The sequence below is a fragment of the Chaetodon auriga genome, chromosome 15, assembly GCF_051107435.1.
Source record: "Chaetodon auriga isolate fChaAug3 chromosome 15, fChaAug3.hap1, whole genome shotgun sequence".
In the NCBI taxonomy this organism is placed as follows: domain Eukaryota; kingdom Metazoa; phylum Chordata; class Actinopteri; order Chaetodontiformes; family Chaetodontidae; genus Chaetodon; species Chaetodon auriga.
The window spans coordinates 11790159-11809917 of record NC_135088.1 but is presented as its reverse complement, the minus strand read 5'-3'; the positions used below and the strand labels follow the sequence as shown (position 1 = coordinate 11809917).

At 43.6% G+C, this 19759-nt stretch overlaps 1 protein-coding gene across 1 annotated transcript in view; it reads left to right on the top strand.

The window, feature by feature from the left end:
- The first annotated feature begins 2166 nt into the window (after positions 1-2166).
- Positions 2167-19759, top strand: part of dchs1b (dachsous cadherin-related 1b) — an 81790-nt gene continuing 64197 nt past the window's right edge. Inside the window, exons 1-4 of the mRNA XM_076750656.1 lie at positions 2167-2665; positions 16363-17208; positions 17337-17534; positions 17947-18720. Of these exons, the coding sequence (XP_076606771.1) occupies positions 16381-17208; positions 17337-17534; positions 17947-18720 (1800 nt within the window). The 5' untranslated portion in view covers positions 2167-2665; positions 16363-16380. The remainder of the gene's footprint in view (positions 2666-16362; positions 17209-17336; positions 17535-17946; positions 18721-19759) is intronic.

The window sequence follows — 19759 nt, the reverse complement described above, 5'->3', positions numbered from 1 at the left end:
TCATCGTAAGTCACAGCCAACAGGGCCAAGGCTCAATCAACTGGTGGATCACTTTCTACTCGATCATAAATCGTATCTTTCATGTTAACCCTTTGGTATGTTTTCTTAGAAGTGCAAGCCTATCTGGGGTCCCGGGTTCAGTCAGGAGGTGAGAACCAAAGGGTGAGAACAGGAGTTGGTTTACACGTCGTATCCTGGTAATCTTATCCAACACATACCATCATCCTAAAAAAATAAAGTTAAACTCGCTATCATAACAACATAAAGCAGGAACATAATGAATTAGATCTTAAATGTTGTTGGGAATTTTGTTGGCCTGGTAAGGATGGCAAATACTTTACTGATTGTTTGCAACTCAGAAAATGAAAAGAAAAACATTGATAAGAGCACATTTATAGCTTTAAATAGCAGAGAGGAAAAAATTGTACTGACGGATTGTTTTAAGTGGAAAAGTGGAGATGTCAAAATAAAGCGCACAAACAAGCTTCTCTCTCTCCGATGACTCCACAGTTGCCCAAATTATGACAAAGCTAAGCTTATTTTGCACTCAGGAATAAAAGGGATTTTAACTTTAGTGAAGCAACAAAAAATCCTCCTCAATTACAAGAGGAGCATTATTAGTTACGGTATGTTGACCCATTTAATTTTAGGAAAACAGTACATGTTTGCTCTTCAAACCACTCCCTCTTGCTCGTTGCTCCTCTGGGATTTGATCTTATACTTTGTTCACTTTAAGAGGAAGCACATGACACTAATACTGCTGTGACTGAGGGTTCAACCCTCTAGCGACTGCAGTCACAATATGGGAGAACGGGGACATTTTGTTTGCTTGTTTTTCATAGATCGTTGCTTTTTGCAATCACCACTAACCAAACAGTTTTTGATGTAAAATGGGTCTCCTGCAGAGTTATATGAGCCTGAATCCTGGTCATCCTGTCACAGCCAATGTACATAAACGTAGTCGCTACCATTTCCCTCCATTGACTGCAACATACGCACTCATCCGGCATGCTGAAGGAAGAGGGGATGGATTGATTGCTGTCCTTGTCCACAGACCCAACACCCACCCACAGATTCCTCCCCATGTTCACACATCCCACCTCCACACCGTCTCCCCCTCTTCCTCCACGTCTCCTCCCTCGCTTCTGCTTCACTGATGCAGGTGGAGGCTTGACCTAAAATCTGGGGTGATAAATGACTCCCATCTTGCTGATGCTTGCAGTCCAAATGGTGTGTGTGTGTGTGTGTGTGTGTGTGTGTGTGTGTGTGTGTGTGTGTGTGTGTGTGTGTGTGTTTGAACCTCAGCCTAGTCTTCTCTGCTGCTTCCGCTCTCAGGTTATAGTCTTAAGCTTCCAGATCTAGATCCTTACTGAAACTAAATAGCTTGGACTCTTCAATAACGAGGCTACTTTAAATGACTCTAATAATGCCTGCGCAGTATTAAATCCCTTATGCAAAAGAAGAATTTTGTATTCCTGTGTTGTAAAATGTGTTTGACAAACTTTTTTTTTTTCATCATGTTGTTCATCTTACATGATTATGGCTCTTTTCATGAAACATTATACCACTACCACGTACTTAAACCTGAAATATTATGTTTGCACAGATAAAAATCCTTTAAAAGGAAACGCACACATTTTGTGTTCACTAGTTCACTAGAGTTACTAGAAGCCTCACATCCAAAATATATTAATAGCTATAATTCCTCTGATTTCTCATCATAGAAAATACAATGAAATAAATAAAATACAAGATTCCTTACATGTCTATGGGGTTTTATAGGGTTTATATGCTTTTGTGAAATTTGTGTGATGTCCTTCAAAATTATGATCATTTTGATTACAGTCTGCACGAAGAAGGGGAATAGAAACAATGCTGTTAATGAGTCATTTCCATGCATAATGTGCCATGCTGAGCTAAACTCCTCTTCTGATGGTGCATGGTGCGCTCCTTTGTCTCAAAAACTACTTCCACTGAACGGAGCTGGGGGGCACCAAAGTCTGCTCTCCAGTCTCCTCTCTCCACAGCCTCCCTCGGCTCTGTCCCCCCTTTTGTGTAGCCGAACCCGAATAAATTAGCAACCCACGTCGGAGAAAGGAGGAGGGAGAGAGTAAGAGAGGGGGAGCAAGGGGGTGGGGGGCCGGGCCTTGTGGCGGAGGAGTCGGCTTTCAGTCGGTGAGGTGCACGGTGCCCTGAAGCGGCTCTGTCTCAGCACACACACACAAACACACACGCCGTGTCGGAGTGACTGGATGCTGAGAGAGAGGGAGAGGAGAGAATCTTTTAGGATCAGCGAGAGACCGGGCAGAGCACTGCAGGGCCACAGACGGCTCCTTTCTTCTGCAGACGGCAAAGAAACCGTGGAGCTCTCCAGCTGATCCAAACGCGCTCACCTGACACGGAGACGCAAGAAAAGACCCTTCACTGGAGGAGTAGCGGTGTACCGGATTAGAGAATCTGTGGAATTGGCTCAACTGTCATTTTTGTGGATATTATGTAAAAACAAAAAAGCCCAGTCCAGCTGGCCAGCACGGCTCCATTCAAGATTTTGTCCCGGTGGATTGTCTGTCGTTGGGGGGGAATTGGAGAGCCGTGTGCATACTAATCAGTTTTGGAGGGGATACCCAGAGCGCACATCCAGAGCTGCGGAGTGGGTCAGATGAATGTAAGTGACAGCTGCTTTATTCTCATCCTCTGTGTGTTCACTGATGCATCTGATCAGGATAAAGGTGGAGGAGAAATGAGCTCGTGTTGGGTGGAGGCGTCTGGCTCCCCATATAGATGGATGCACCCTGCATCGGCACCTTGCATGCATGAGCTGGTAGCTGGTGGGGCTGTGGGGAGACCATAGTGTAGAGGGGGCTACAATTGTATCACAAGATCAATGGATCATGGTGATGCGGCATAGCCTCATATTGATTATTGGTCACCGTTCACAGCCACGCCAGCTAAACAGCCAGACTGTAAAAAGAGGAAAGAGTGGAGTCCCCTTTTACAATATGTGCTTAACATGAAAGGGAGGTTAGTTTAGTAGGCCAGTATATAGGTTTCTTAGTATGTCTCATGGAACTATTTAATAAGAGTGAGTCAGTGGTTTCCTCACCAGGGTTGCCAGCTTCGAGCAAATACACTTTGTTTTGGAGGGAGGACCAAACCGCTTAATGGGAAACACCATGAAGTGCACAGAGTGGGCCAGCATTCTTTGGACTATTTCCTGGGGGGACCAACTGATGTGACAGTGCAGGGATTTTTGGAAGACTGTGAGGCGTCACTAGTGGAGAGAATTTGAAGTGCTGTTGTGTGCCTTTGAGCAAGGCACTCAGGCTATTAGCTGCAGATGATGTGAATACAGAGCCAAAGGGGGTGTCTCAGCAGACAATAAATCCAATATGTTAAGCATGCAAAAATAAGAAGTCCAAGAGGACTTTAGGTAGTTTAGTTATCCAGCAAATAGATTCTGACACAATTGTAATTTGTTTTTTTTGGGGTTTTTTTTAACATGAAGTGTATTTATAGCCACCAGTTTGCCTGTATATGTTTACATGGCCAAAAGCTAAAAAAGGGAACCCAGGGGCATATTTAAGCACCTAACCACAATAGTTATTCCAGTCATATCTGGTGTCTGCTGGCATCCACAGCTCCTGGTTTTCTGCTGTAAGGAGGGATACGGATCTTTGCATTATTACACTATCCACTTACATGGTCCTGCGTGCTCCAGCTCGGCAGTACACTGGCCTCAGCCTCTGGTCTGCAAACAACCAGTAAGAGTTTGGTTTCTTGCGGAGTGATGAGGCGTGCAGCAAGACGTTTTCTAACAGGAACCATATGGATATCTGTTGGTGCGGCTGCAACCGAGTACAAACAACGGATGATTAGACTACTCATGATCAGCTGCTTTACAGGAGCAGACCTGGAACAAACTCTGGATACTTTTCACAATTGTGACAATTAAGACTTTTGCTGGTTTTGATTCTTTAAGTAGATATTCAAGAGGATGCAATTATAAAAAGTGGAATTCCAAGTTGGAGCCTAGCCAGGCATTTAATGTGATCTTGGGTTGGCTGATTTCAGATTGTGGCAGCCGAGGTGTCCACCTTGACCCCTGACCTCCCTGTGAAAGATGTTTTTATTCATCTTCATTTCAATTCATCAAGAGAGTTGTGATAATTAAAGTTGCTATTCTCATTACAAGCTGTGTTTGCAGCAGTGTCAGGGCAGAGGGGACAATTCATCCAGTTCAGTGTCAAGTCTTTGTAGAGCTTATCAACAAAGTAAACAGTGTGCTGTTTACCTTGCACTTCATGTGGTTCTCTGCAGATGAATCAGTGAGCCTGACTCTAGCTCTGACAGGGTCAGGGTCTTAATTCTCATCAGGGCTGTGTTCAAAATGCAGGCACTTCTTAGACAGCAGCATCTGCTAAAAGACTTTATATTACAGTTTTGGGGGGAGGTGACTGAACAGTACCCAGCAACCTCCAACCCCCAACCTCTTCACTGCAAATCGGATTATTTGGGGTGCATGTTGGCAGCAATGTGGCATCAAACTTGGCTTGGTTTCTGCATCTGATTCCGCTGCTTGACTCTTGAAACCTTACATCTGAATCGTGCTGGCATGCAGGGAAAAATTGTGAAATCTCTGCTTTAAACTTTCATCAATTTATTTTTTTCCAAGTTGAAATATAATACAAGCATCCACAGTCTTTAAGGATCTTTTTTGTTTATTCTAATGGTATTACTTTAGGGAATGTCCAAGTTGAGGCTTTATTCTTCTGCAAATCTCAAACAATCTTGAGAGTTTACTTTAAACTCTGGAGATACACAGAGTAATCAAATTGCGCATTCGCCACCCACATTGACACTGAAATCCCGCTTGTACTGTATACACCGTTGTCCTCTTTGTGGCTCCCTCAAAACCCACATAAGAAGAAACATTTGTCTTTTTCAGTCAAATTTCATTACGTGCATGGTTTTCCTATAACCCCTTTCTCACAAATTCACATGTTTGAATTGTTAATTAAGAATACAAAGACACGATATGTAAACTATTGCAGAGAAAACTGTAGAGAGCGAAGGGTTTGGCGTAATATCTGCTTCTGCTTATCAACTCAAATGGTGGAGAGCTGCCAACAGAGAAAGAGAGTGAGGGGGAAAAAAACAGAAAGCATCTTCCCACCCAAATGTTGCAGCTCAAACAAAAATCTGTCTGATTGTATCCCAGGACTGTTTTTTCCTGGGTTTTTTTGTTTTTTCATGCATGGGAAATCAGCGTATGAGTACAAATATCGGAAAGTGACTCAGAGACTCCCTCTCTCTCGTCCCTCTCTCTCTCTCCCTCACACACACATCCGAGCACACACACAAACACTGCTCCTCCATAAGCCTAACCTTTCTTCAGTTTTATTCCTAACTGTGACGCCAACCCAAACTCAACCCTAGCTCTTAAGATCATATGCTTTAAATGCTAAATGCGCACCTTTAAAAATGAGGACAAGCAAAACAACAAACAAAAAAACGTAGATGTGCAACACACACGCTCACCACATTGTTGAATGGGTAGCAGATGACAACTAACAAAAAACTAAAGTAACATAAATAGGATTGTTTTCCTCTTCCCTGGCACCACAAGTAGCCAGTGGAAATATTTACCCTCCATCTTTCGCTCACTGCACGCTGCTGACGCCTGGGGTTAGTGTTGGTGTTTTTATTTACCTCTCAGACCACCGTCTTAGACATAACATAAACCAAAGAGTCAATATTGAGGGGATTTCATGTAATTTTAGTTTATAAAGCAGCATGTGAACTATAACCGGTGTTAAGCTGCAGTGTTTCGCACGAGGGAGTTTCCTGGAAAGCCGCTTCTCTTTTGCATCATCCATCCACAGGAAGGCGAGGCAGTTATTATTAGCTTTAGTTGTGGAGTCAGAAAGTATGATTCCCATTGATAAGGAATCCCCTTTGCTGATTGCTCCACATTTCATTAGCTTTACCCCTGAGGGCCTCTTGGTTGCCATAGCAGCTACAATCACCAAGTCTGCCATCTTGCAGTGATTATAATCGTGAAATTTCATTACAGCGTGGTAACATTTGAGTTGTGGTGTGTGTGTGTGTGTGGTTACATGCAGAGAAAGTGGTACCCAACATCTCAGAGCTTGTAGTATATCAATGCATTGGTGGACTTTCTTCAGTAAGTATTGTATCAAGATTGAAGAAACAGGTTGTAATTTCCGACTTTTATTTTGGCGAGCCACCCATAAAAATGAATTCCTACTTTCTACACAGTTAGCATCCTTACTTGTTCCATTCTTGATTCATGCTTCTCTGGGAGATAATATTTGAATGATGAGATGCCTATTTTTTAATTTGTGGTCATCTGATGTTTTTAGACAAAATAAATCCTGGCAGAATAAATCAACCCTGATACATAATCATCCGAAGTCATACCTCATCTTTTAGCTCGGACGGAAGCTTTTTTCTGACAGTGTGCTGTAGTCTTTCCCCCTGGGGGTAATACTGTACAGATCTTGCCTTCCTACTTACGATATGAAGACCCATCTATCTGCTGCTCTGGAGAAGATATTACTGTGTGCCTGACTCAACTAATCAAAGGAAATGACTGGACTCTCCTGTCAGACGCACAGTGATTGACTAGCTGGAGTTTTGAGACGGCGTGTTTCCATTTTTGTTTGTTCTGAAGCCCAGTTCTGAAGTAACTGCCTTCATCGTTATTCATGGTCTTTGTCCTGGCAGTAGGGATCCTGTTAGTATAATGATCAGGTCAGCTGAATGAGAAAGTCTACAGGCACTGGTCAAATTTAAAAAAAGACCTCTTTTGTGTGCAGGACAGTAGCTGCTGCCTGCAGGCTTCAAACGTCTCGGCTTGCTACAGTGCAGTCTTCAGATTTGACAACAGACGTTGATCCAAGCTGGCCGGCGTGGCTAGACCATGCCTTTAGCTGGCTCGTGATTAGGATCTGGGATAATGACTGTTGGAAATGGGTTGTTATATTCCTGGAGGAAGCTGCAGATGGAAGTCCTCTCAAGCCTGGTGTTGTCTCGAGTTTCCCCATCCTGTGCTTCTCTGCCGTGGGTTGGACCTGTGACACTGGCTCCCGAGTGCCAAAGTGTGGCTAGGTCGTTGGAAGTCTGTGTTTCTCGTTGCTGCAGTGGATGAATGGAATAAGTGAGATTGTTTCTGTGTATGCATGCTAGCACGCAAGCAAGTGTTTGGCCTTCGGAGTTACACTGGTGTAGCTGATGGTGATATCTCACCAGGAGTGCAACCAGTGACTATTTCCATTAGGAGTTATTTTGTTTACTAATAGATTATGTACCATTAGAGAGAACACAGTAAATCTTCACATTTTGCAAAGCTTGATCCAGCAGGTGTTTGGTATTTTTGCACAATTGATATCTTAATTGTTGTTGATTATATTTCTGTCTGTCCGCTAATTGAGTAATTCGCTAGTTGTTTATACACTGTAGCCCAGTCTGTTACTTCAGATGCCAGCAGAGACATTTCTGCTCTCGCGTCTGAGACGACGACTGGCGCAGGCATGTGTGCAAATACTGCACATGTTTCTGAATGAAGTGATGTATTCATTTCTTAAGTCACATGAAGAGGTACAGTGAATGTGGGAATGGGAATGGAGTGAAGATGAATGAAATGTGGTAACTTCTTCCCATCTGGGAGCTTGATGGATGAGAAGTGTATGAGCTCTGAGGCAAGCCGGCCGAGTGGAGAGAGGAAGAGGGAGAGCCTGTCTTCGTAACGTCTCATGTGTTTTTAATGAAGTAAGTGAGATGATCTGAGCTCCTGGTAACTTCAAACACTCGTGCCGAGCTGTGAGCCGCATGTAGGGCATCGCAGCTCAGGTAGTGCAACGTGTTATGCATGTTAAGGGATTCAGAGACTGGGTGTGTGTGGGTGGTGTGAGACAAAAGGAGGGAAAAGAAAAAGTTGGAGGGGAAAAAAAAAAAAAGTTTTTTGGTTCTTGACAACTTTTCCAAAAGACAAAAATTGAAAGCAGTGACCTTTACGAACATCAGAAATGTTATTCGATGCTGTTTGCTTTTGATATTTCTGTCAGAGAATCAAAGCGCTATTGATCAGTCCACACATATTTTTCATTTGGAGCTTCAAAGCCATCTATCACATCTTACATCTTTTTATCAAGATTTTATTTGCTCATCATTGACTGATGAGTATGGATGTCTGTTTAACTCTGTCGAGCAGATTAAAACAAAGACAGACAGCCTTAATTCCCAGGCTTACCACAAGAAATATAATGGAGTAACGTGATACAAAGGCATTCTCTTGGAGAGCAGCTGTCGGCGCGCCACTAACCCGAGAGTTGATGGAGAATTTAATATCTAATAAGCCAAGTCCCATATTCTGAGCTAGAGATGAGTAATTACAGATTTTAATAGTTTCCCAGATCTGTCAGCCAAAGAAGAGCTAAATTCCCCATCTCTCCCAGTGAAGTTAAGCCCGTAGCATTTCTCTTAGGAAGATCCTGACCTCTTTTCAACCTCCAAAAAATCGCTCCGTAAGCTGGCAAACTTCTCAACAAAACATTTCATCACTTTGATTAATGTTTATGTGTTTTCTGAAGCAATAACATGACCCGATGCAACCTTGTGCCTGGTTTGCCGTGAGGTCACATGGCTGATTATTTCGTTGGGTGGAACGCAGAAAGAGATTAAAGTGTGTGCTTGTCTGCGTGTGTGAGAGCGTGTGTGTTTAAGTTACAAGATGGATCTTTGGTTTCCCTTCTCTTGGCCCTGTTTTGGCTATCAAGACAAGTGTTTTGTCTCTGAACTTTTCCTCTGTTCAGTCATTAACGAACGCTGTGATTCCTCTAATGTAATACTGTGTGTGTTAATGTATTCACATTGTGGGCACAAACGTATGGTCATATATTACCACATGTGGGGACTCGCCTCCCATATGGGAATAAAACTCCAATCCTCCAATCCTGTTGAGTTCAGAATTATGAGTCTTGAGGTTAAGGCTAGGTTAAAGGTTGAGGTTAGGCATTTAAGGTTAGGATAACCCTACAGGGATTTAACATAGGTCAGTACACTCTCCTTACAAGTACACACTCATGCACAGAAACAGAGCAAGTAATTTGGTAAACACTGCAATTGAAATTTTAATTGCAGTATAATCAACTCCTGAGTGGTTACTCGCATTGCATTTACATCACATTAACATCCGAATGTAATGATTTTCAAGCACCGTCACACAAGGCATGCAACTTCAAGACATACTCACACATGCACACTGTCTACGAAAACTCTGCTAATATTTACTTATAACAAAATACATGCTGCTCGTTCAGCAGAATGTGCAGCCAAATGAAGCCATTATGTGTTTTTTTGGTGCGTTTTAATGTCTTCCGCATTCAACAGTAATAAGAATATTTCCTGCAGTTTAATAACTTCCAGCCAGCGTTCTGCAGAACATTGAATTGTGGTTCACCTCTCAGATTATGGAACCCAAAATGCAAATCATGAATAGAGAAACAGTTAGTTTGAGCCTCCATAAAGGCATTTATGTCAGTTTCACTGTGAGGTAGGGATAATGAGTTTTGTCAGAGTTGTGGACTCGGTTCAGCTCAACTTTTTCTCGTTTGTGATGAGTGATGGTAGATGGCGGTAGCTGCTTCACCTTCAGGGACATCTCGTCATGCCTTTTTATGTTTTGTTTTACCTCACTCTCTCTTGTCCTCATATTCTTTTGAATTCCTCCCAACTTTCCTCCCCTTTTCTCTTAAAATCACCAGAATCAAAACGTACGCACACACGAACACACATCCTCACCAGAGAAACAAAAACCACTGCACATTCACTCAGCAGCGTGGCCTTGAAGGTTAGCGAATTACCTCCGACTGTGTTTTCACTTGCTCCATGTCTTCACTGATGGTCCAGAGGGTACATTATTTATGTGTGTGCATGTGTGTGCGTCTGCATGCAAGTGTGTTTTTCAGCACTCACTTAGGTTAAGTTGAACTTCCTCGCATTTCTGTCTCTGTCACCGTGACAGTGTTTTTTTTTAAGGAAACCTCATCCAGAATCAAACTTTTCCTCTCCACCTCTAGTTCCACTTCTTCTCCTCCTCCTTCCATCTCTGACTGTAACGTTGTCTTTCTCCTTCTGGCCTGTCGGGCAACGAAATCTAGGACGTTTTGTCACAGGGGACCTGGTGCAGTTTGTACGTGTGTGTGACTGTATTCCAGCTTGACAGCCTCTGTGTGGGTAAATAAACAAATCTGAGTCATCACACCAGCTTTGAATTGTTATGCTGCTGCTGCAGAGTTTCAGAGCATTCTGCAGTTGTTTTTCCCCAGCTTGTATCCCCATGGAGTTGAGTAAGAATGCTAGTGCAGAAATGCAAAAATGTAAGTGTAGCTTGCCTTAAAGTCTTGTTGTAGCAGCCGAGTGAATTGAAACTGATTTGATGACTTCAAGCAGTCATGACTAGTAAAAGTGCTACACTACAGAATAAATTAGTCAAACCATAGCTCAATACTCAGATGATTAAGATGCACAGTGGCTATAAATAGTGCTCAAAACCTTGACAGTTTCCTTGCATGCAATGGGATGTGACATACAAAAATGACTTTATTGAATCATGTCTTAAATAGCACTGACCCCAAAATGAGGACACATAATGTACAACCATGGCTGTCTTTTATAGCTGAGAATAAAACAAAACTTAAACAAGTCAGCACTCTAACCTCATTTTCATCGCATCATTTCACATCCAAATGAGAGTGTGGAGTCAAACCATGAAAAAAATGTCTCACTCTCCAAATACCTTTGGACTGCAACGAAAAAATTTCATTCAGTCAGTCACTTCCTTGATCAGGGAACGAGGCTCGTGCCCTCGGGTTTAGTCTTTTCTAGTCTGCTCTTAAGGGTAGAAGAAAAACTGCAACACAGAAACAAAGTGTGGACTTGAGCCTCAAACTCTAAGTCTCAGTGGGCTCCTGGCACAGAGGCTCGCTCTCACTGTGAGCCGATGAGTCTCTGTGATGACGTGGTCCCCCTCCCCCCACCCTTCCCCCTCTCTGCAGCCTCACTGATGTCACTGACATGGACATTTATGTAGGAAATAAGTCATAAAATAAAACTCCAGAGCAGCATTTCATGGACAGAACTGAAAACAAAGGCTTTCACAGAGCTGAGTTAAAACTGGGGAAAATGGGACAATTTGGGTCCTCAGCACCAGAGATTTATTGATAAGATGATGAACTGGATGACGTATGAACCTCAGATCAGTTTTAGTGACTCATTTGCATTTGCGGCTGGATTAGTTGTCGCCCTGTGTCACATCAGCCAATTGAGCCACAGCTCAGAGGAGCCAAGGAACTGGTCCTCACTTCATCATAATTAATTCAAACTTAGACACTACCGCTCTCCCCAAACCAGATAGGTTAGGGTTTCACAGGTTGTGAGAGCTTTTACGGCTGCTTCCCCTGGGTGAGGTAACCATTGTATGACAGTCATGAACTCTCGCAGCTCATAGTAGTATTAATATTGATTGGGCTGTGGTGCAGCATGTGCATGTATATTTCAGTGTGTGTGTCCAGACAGTAGTCGTCTGGCTGTCTGAGGGGCTGGTGTTAACACACATTGGATCTTTGATTGAGTCAGTTATGGAAGTAATTTGAAACTGACATTTAGTTTGGGCTCTTAAATGAAGGAAAAAGTAAAAGAGGAACTGAGGTATATGTGCACAGAAGGGTTGAATACACACACACACACACACACACACACACACACACACAACACACATGCATATGCTCACAGTGCTGGTGACAGCTGGGCATGGAAATGGGACGACTATATCCAGAGATCCGGAGAAAGGCGACTGAAGGGGAGGCAGTCGTCCCCCTAAACAGCCACAATCCAAACGACATGAAAACTGAGATGCAAGGCATTCCTCCATCCTCTACCCCCCGCCAGACTCGGAGCCTGCTTTCCCTCCCTTCCTCTTCACCCAAAGTTTTTTACCACTGCAGACCGCCGCAGCCTGTTTCACCACAACCTGGCCTAACCTTTCATTCTCAGTCATTTAACGATTTGGTGTTGCTCTAGCCACCCTGTAATTGTACACTTGCTGAGAGCTGTTATAAAAAAAGTTTTTCTTTGCACTTTTAAATTGCACCAAAGCTACAACACTTTAATGTCTTAACACCATACACATGTAGAGCACATGCATGGATTGCAAGAGAGCTGCTGCAAAATGTTAAAATTCCTCTCTAAATGTGATTTTTGCATTTAGGGTTTTGAATATGCAAAGCCACGTTCGTCTCCAGTGTCTGTCTTTATGGCACACATTCATTTCTGTTGTAATAGAAGATGACTTGTGTATTTCATTTTGACAGCCTTTCCCTTTATTCTTTCCCCTGTCTGACTTAACTGTCAATCACAGGATCTGGCCACTGTTTGTTCTGGGCGACACAGAAGCAGAAGTTGCAGGGCTGAATGAGTGGCTGCCAACTATCTGGAGGCAAAGCCAGACCTCTCAACCGCTGAGGAACTAGCCGAATGCAACCATGTGCTGTTCCATCAAAGCACAAGAAACATGGTTGAGATAGAGGCCGTTTTTTTACTTGGAACTTCGTGACTTTGGGTCCTGTTTAGCTTGGCCACGGGTAGCTATGGCGTGCCCAACCAGATCTGCTAAATCCATTAGAGGGGACGGATGGAGGGAAGGAGGAGGGACGGACATGGGAGGGAAAGGGAGATAGAGAGGCCTGTTCAGAATTGGCACTGCATGAGGAAAATGAACGATTCCTCAACTGAGATTTGACAGTGTAAACACACTCACACACATTTTCATACACATACTGCACTGCATTGAATGGTCCCATCCTATAGAAAACACTATGGTTTTCTATTATATGTTAACAGCACTTAAGAGTGGAGGCCCATGTATTTGAGGCTTTGAGGCTTGCGCACACCAGAGGCAGATTATGGGGGTGCAATGCCAGATAATAATGTGGCTGAGACTGCATGGAGCCCTCCGGGTCTGCCCTGGCTGTCAGTGTGGTCGCACAGAGATGATGTCACTACTCGCATGCACATGTGCTGCATAGGCGTGCAAAGAGACCCATGCAACTAGACAGACAGGTGAAAATGCGTTGTTTGTTGCATTTCACTCATTTTATGAACTTTGTATGCATTTTAGATGAAACTACAAGACACATCATTTGTCATAATTAGCAGAGTGTTGTAGAGTGCCACTAGAGGGAGTGAATCAGGTGGTTGTCTTTTACTAAGCTGAGCATCTGTTCAGGCCAGTATCCTTTCAGCACGAGCTACATTTTAGCCCTCCATTCCTCTTCAGCGCGTGTTTTCCAGGGTAAACACAAGTGCATTACAGCACACGTCAAAAGGGAGATGATGTCATGGGCCAACTGCTCATTGACAGTGACAGATTGCAGCCGTGTGATTTGTTCATCAATATAACCTTTCACTGACACTCAACTGAAGCAATGAGGGAGAGAGGACGTAAAAAGACACACATACGCACTCGCAGACAGTGGAGTACACCCTCTCTGACTTCATTTTTCAGTCCCAAGTTTTGCCTACGCGGCTCAGTGGTCCCTAAAGACAACAAGGCCGTCAAGCCAAAGCAAACTGCAATCACTCCTCAGAATGTAACTTTTTCTATTGTGTCCTAAATCCACTTTTTCCATTGCTTTGCTTTGTTCTTTTTCTGTTCTCCCTGGTGTTCTCAATGGCTGCATTATGGTACTGTGCTGTGGGTTCATTTCATCAGAGCAGGGTCTCTGAAGGCTCTGACTCAGCAGTAGAAAGGTTTCTTTTCATCATCACACCCCTAATTGTTTCTCAAACCTCTTCTTTCAACTTCTCTCTTTTATTTCTCTTTTTACGTCTGCTCTTGTTCAAGACTGTCCCGTAGACACTAAACACTCACAACTACTCAAAAGAAGAAGGGTGTGTGTGCAGACAGTGCTTAGTCTCGTCTCAGTTTCCCCCTTTGTGTGGGACTGCAGCAACTGTCCAAAGCAGCCGTCTGGACCACATGTAGAGGTCAGCGACCGTACCGGAGGGGCCAGTATCAGTGTCCTTCCCCCTGTCCCAGTGGAGCTGTAGACTTTATTAATCTCTCCTCCTCAGAGGTCTCATAAACTACCGCAGAAGGTCAGGGTCAGCAGAAAGCCTAGTGTGTTGGATGATTCCAGGAGGATTCTTCAGATATAAAATAATGTTTTTTAAATTTGCTTTATATGTCATCTGAACTCTAAATAGTCTTTCAGGGGCCTTGCAAATCAACAACATAGTAGTAGTTGTTCAGTAGACTCAATGCATGTGTGATGATTCAAACAAAAGAATCAGACATACCCTAAAAGTGCTTTTTAGGCAACTTGAAAAGAAGGAAGGAAAATTGATAAATCTTAATTATGTTCAGCTCAAAGCAAAGTTTTCAGCTTTTCTATGTGTGCCACCATATTGGTGATCAATATAGTGAATATACTCCTACTGCTGAGCGCAACTTCAATCTGGCAGCTATTTTATATGGAATAGCAGTCATCCTTTTTATCGGCCTGCAAGAAGGTCAGTCTATGGTCGTTTTGCATGTGTGAGTGTGAATGCTTCAATTTAACGTATGTGCAAATACTGCAGCCGGCAGCAGGCTGACTTTCTCTCTAGAGGTGGAAAACATTCCTAAAGTTAACTGTCCAAATTATACATGCACAGGGGGAGTGATTGTCTGGGTGAATATGGCTCGCCAGCAAAGAGCAACACCCTCCACTGACAACTAGTCCTGTCTGCGACTGGTCGTTCGCCTGCGTCACACGTTTTTAGTTTTGATAATTTGTACCAAACATTAGCTAATAGAGGCAGGACTAATTCACATTCCATTGAGTTTAGGTATTAATGCTGTGACCAGTGTAGAGGGTTGTTAAAGCAGGTTAGGCCTCCACATGTGATGAATAAGTTGTGTCAGGCCTCGATGGTCCTCCTCATTTCAGGATGTTTTGAAGAGTTATATGCTCAATAAATCTTCTCTTATAAATACGAGAACTTGCATAAACTATTGGTCTCATTTTGAACATAATCTAAATATTTGTAGACCTCATCAAGGGGTAAAATGAACATTCATCTCGTGAGAGTTTAGAGCAGCCACACAGGTTAAATTTGCCAGAACAGTTATGAGTGTATTTCCAGAATTTTGTAGTAGTGTGCGAAAGTATGTGTGTCAAACCTGGGTCAAATACCATTTGCAAATAATTATTGGTGTTTGTTTAAACTTGCTAAAAGCACCAGATGGTGGGTTTGCTGCAGGAGAGCTCACACAGTGTCAGGTGTCTTTAGTTAGATAGCCTTTTCAGCTCTTGTGATTGCCTTTCTTGCAGTCAGCGTACCATCTGATGGGGTATGTCCACTTCTGGTGCAGCAGGCAGGTTAAAGCACCCTGTAACGATTTTTGGACTGATGCATGACTTTGTAGACAGTTGGAGTATGTGTATCTGTTCATGATTAGAACCAGTCTATGACTGATAAGACTGATTTAGCATTAACATGAGGAGGATATTATCTTTATGGATTTGTGCATGATTTAGAGTTTGGGGGAACATACAGGGTAAGCTTGCAGTCTTAAATGACTACTTTTCCCCATAAAGGCCTTGGTGAAGCAGCTATAGAATTACTTTCCCATGCATTCCATGTATTTGTGAATCTGTGTGTGTGTGTGTGTGTGTGTGTGTGTGTGTGTGTGTGTGTGTGTGTGTGTAAGCATTTGCTATCACAAAATGAAAATGAAAAAAGGATTTTGATGCCTATTTTAGTGTCTTTAACATGTTTTCCCATGGGATTGCAGTGTGTGACCACTCTGGACACTTTAAAATGTTCTCACCCAGTGAATAAAATTTGTTATCCTTTAGATAAATATAGTTTATGATTCTGTCCTCAGTGTGGTTCAAGCCAATGTGGATCCTGGACAGACTTAGAATTCCATTTTCATGCTCTTTCAAAGCTTCCTGATCCAGCCGAGGAGTTCTTTCCAAAATGTTATATATATCCATTTTATGGGGAAAAATGCTGAAATTCATCAGGCAGTGTCTTTAATATAGGTTCTGGATTGTAAAAGTGTTAGCACATTGTCACGCAAGGATTTAAGATACATACTCCACTTTGGGAAAAAAAGGACAAATTGTATTCATTTTGGGAGAGAGCAAGTGAATTTTCAAGATGTTTTCAAGTAGAGAATGAAAAACGTATTCAATTGCTCAATTCACACATCATAAAACACATCTACACTTGCAGAAATGCATCTTTTCTTGGCTGATGTTCTCTCCTTTTCTCTGTTTTTCATTCTCACAGGTGTAGCAGTACCCAGCCATGCCGTTAACAAGTAAAGGGTCAAGACGGAGGCCTTGGGTCAGCGGACCCTGCGTGTGTTCAAGTCTCTGGCGGCGGAAGTCACTATTTTATTTCTGCATCGTCCTTGTTCTTGCTCAGTCTACAACTGTCCTCGGAGCACTGGAGCTCCAGCTAGATGAAGGGCAGCCGGCAGGGACCATCGTTGGTGACATCAGTGCTGGGCTACCGCCTGGTGAAACTACAAGTCTTTACTTCATCTCAGACCATGAGGGCACAGGTGTTGGCAGCGATCTCAACATCGATGAAACCACAGGCATCATTACCACCGCACGCAGTCTGGACCGTGAGCAGAGGGACCACTATAGCTTTATCGCTGTAACAATGACGGGGGTCACTATTGAGGTGTCAATTACTGTCAACGACATCAACGACCATGCACCTGTGTTCCCCAAAAAGAAAGCTGTTCTGAAGATTCCAGAGCACACACAAGTGGGGACAAGATTTTCCCTGGAGCCTGCAACAGATGCAGACAAGGACCAGCTGACCACTCAAGGCTACGCTATTCGAGAGGGCAATGTTGGCCAGGCGTTCAGGCTGGAGACCAAGAGAGGTGCTAACAAGGTGCTGTATCTAGACCTGGTGGTCAACGGACTGCTGGACAGGGAGAAACGCTCAACTTACACCTTGGTCATAGAGGCCTTTGATGGTGGCTCACCCAGAAGGATTGGATCCATGACCCTGGAAGTGACTGTGACCGACATCAACGATCACGCACCGCTCTTCAATCAGAGCAGATACCATGCTATCATCTCTGAAAGTCTCCCACAAGGCAGTAGCATCCTACAGGTTAGCTCAGTCAGGTCTTGTCAGTGTTCAGATAGTGACTTGTTACTTCAGCAGTACTTCTTGCTTCTGTACATCCGGATGTTCCAGTGTAATTTTAATTTCATTATTTGATTTTCTGTTATTTGCAGGTGTTTGCAACAGATGAGGATGAGGGTGATAATGGTCTGGTCCTTTATGAAATCAACCGGCGTCAGAGTGACCCTGACCGCTTCTTTGTCATGGATATCAAGTCTGGGGTCATCACCCTGAATAGGCCCCTGGATTATGAACTGAAGAGGGTCCACGAACTGGTGGTCCAGGCCAGGGATAATGCCAGCCACCCTGAGGTAATTACATTACTGTTATTCATTACAGTGCATTAAACATACAGTGCTGTACTTTCAGTGATGACAGATAATGGCATCATTTTCAGTTTTTACTGTTTTCTCAGAAAAATATGCATTTTTTTCAAAGAGCACATTAGTATAAACAGATTTTACCCTGTAGTTCATATCACCACAAAGTGCAAACTGCTTGCCCCTGCAAGAGGACACTGGCCACTGCAGTTCACAGTAACCAATGTCTTCTTGCAGCATTGACAGCTCAGAGAATACTTCTACCATCAGAGTACATATGAATGAGTGCTTGTACTGCAGATAGTAGTATTTAAAATTTAATTCCTCTGTGGATTTCAAAGAAATTGAATGTGACACAAATGATTGATCACTAAGTAACATGAATCATGCATGATTTTCCCAGGTGACCAATGCGTTTGTGACCATTCATGTACGAGACTACAACGACAACCAGCCCACCATGACCATCATCTTCCTCAGTGAGGATGGCTCTCCAAGGATCTCAGAAGGAGCCCAACCAGGCCAGTATGTTGCTCGGATATCTGTCACCGACCCAGACTATGGAGAGTACGCCAACGTGAATGTGTCCCTCGAGGGGGGTGATGGGAAGTTTGCTCTTACAACCAAGGACAGCATCATCTACCTGATATATGTGGACCAGGTCTTGGACAGAGAGGAACGGGATTCGTATGACCTCAGGGTTATGGCCACGGACTCTGGCACGCCGCCCCTCAGGGCAGAGTCATCTTTCACCATTGAGGTGACTGATGTCAATGACAACCCCCCACTGTTCGACCAGCAGGCCTACAGACAGACTATTCCTGAGGTTGTCTATCCTGGCTCCTTTGTTCTACAGGTTACTGCCAGGGACAAGGACCAGGGTCCCAATGGGGACGTCCGATATAGCCTCCTCAAGGGCAAAAACTCTCACTATGATTGGTTTTCCATCGACCCGATCACGGGGATCATTACCACAGCGACGACTCTGGATTTTGAATCAGAGCCGGCACCCAGTGTGACTGTTGTTGCAACGGATAGCGGCCGCCCGCCACTGTCGTCGACGGCACAGGTGGACATTGTGCTGCAGGATGTTAACGATAACACGCCTGTGTTCTCCAGCAACTTCTACAATGCCTCCATCAAGGAGAACACCCCAGCTGGGACCTGCTTCTTAGAGGTAAGAGAAACCCTGCAGAAGTTTTCTCTCCTGTTTTCAGCCTCTTTTCCTCTCAGTCGTCTTTCATTCGGCTCTCCTTTCGCTCTACTCTCCTTTATTTTGTAAGTGAACTGCCGTTTTTATTCTCATGGAGCTCAGTCTTGCAGCGTGTTGGCCATAACACTATTGTCCTACTTATGCAGCCAAAACCAAGTATTCACTGTCTTCCTTGTCCTCTCATCTCTTTCTTCACTCTCTCTTTTCACACACACCCCTCCCCTTAAGCCCCCTCTGATTGCTCCCCTGGCAAAAGCCTGATTTATACATCAATATAAATGAGTCTGGAAATCAAAGTCATGTCTGAAGTAAAAAGCCGTCTTCTGTCCTATTTCAGAACAGGATGGTGCACTTGGAGACACTGATGCGTTGTGATGTGATTCATAAAAAGTGGGCTATGAGAGTAGAAGCGAAACCATTCAGTGCGTTCATTAAGAGGGAGAAAGATTTATAAAGGCAGGAGAAAGAAGAAACAGCGAGAGAAAGGCAGGGAGGGAAACTTCACCTGCATTCCTGAAACTGCTGCGAGGAGATTTACTCTGTACTGCTGGTATGTCCTCTCTCTCACCTCGTATGGTTGCCATGGTAACCAAGTCATCAGCGGAGGGTGAGGCCTTGGTATCGGCGGTATCTCGTGGCGGCTCGGCTGCTTTGCTTTTATCTCGATTCCAGCAGCTCTTATTCATAAAGAGGACCTCTCCTGAGAAATGAAAAAGGATGACTGGCTGTTTGTCTTCCGGCAAGGTCTTAACTTGGCATGGTGCACCGTTTAGACCAACTGTTTTTACAGGTTGGTTCTACCCCTCTACTGTGAAGTGGATGACAAGAAAAAGAAGCGTTTCCGTTTCTCAGCATTTTTAAGAAAGCCTGCGACTCGAACTTAAAAGTGCAGTGGTTCTAATAAATGGCTTTGGACCCCTAATCGTACCATCTGAACTGGAATTCGATAAATAGTTGAATTTCACATTCTTGCAGGTTCATTTAACGTATATTTGGAAAGGAT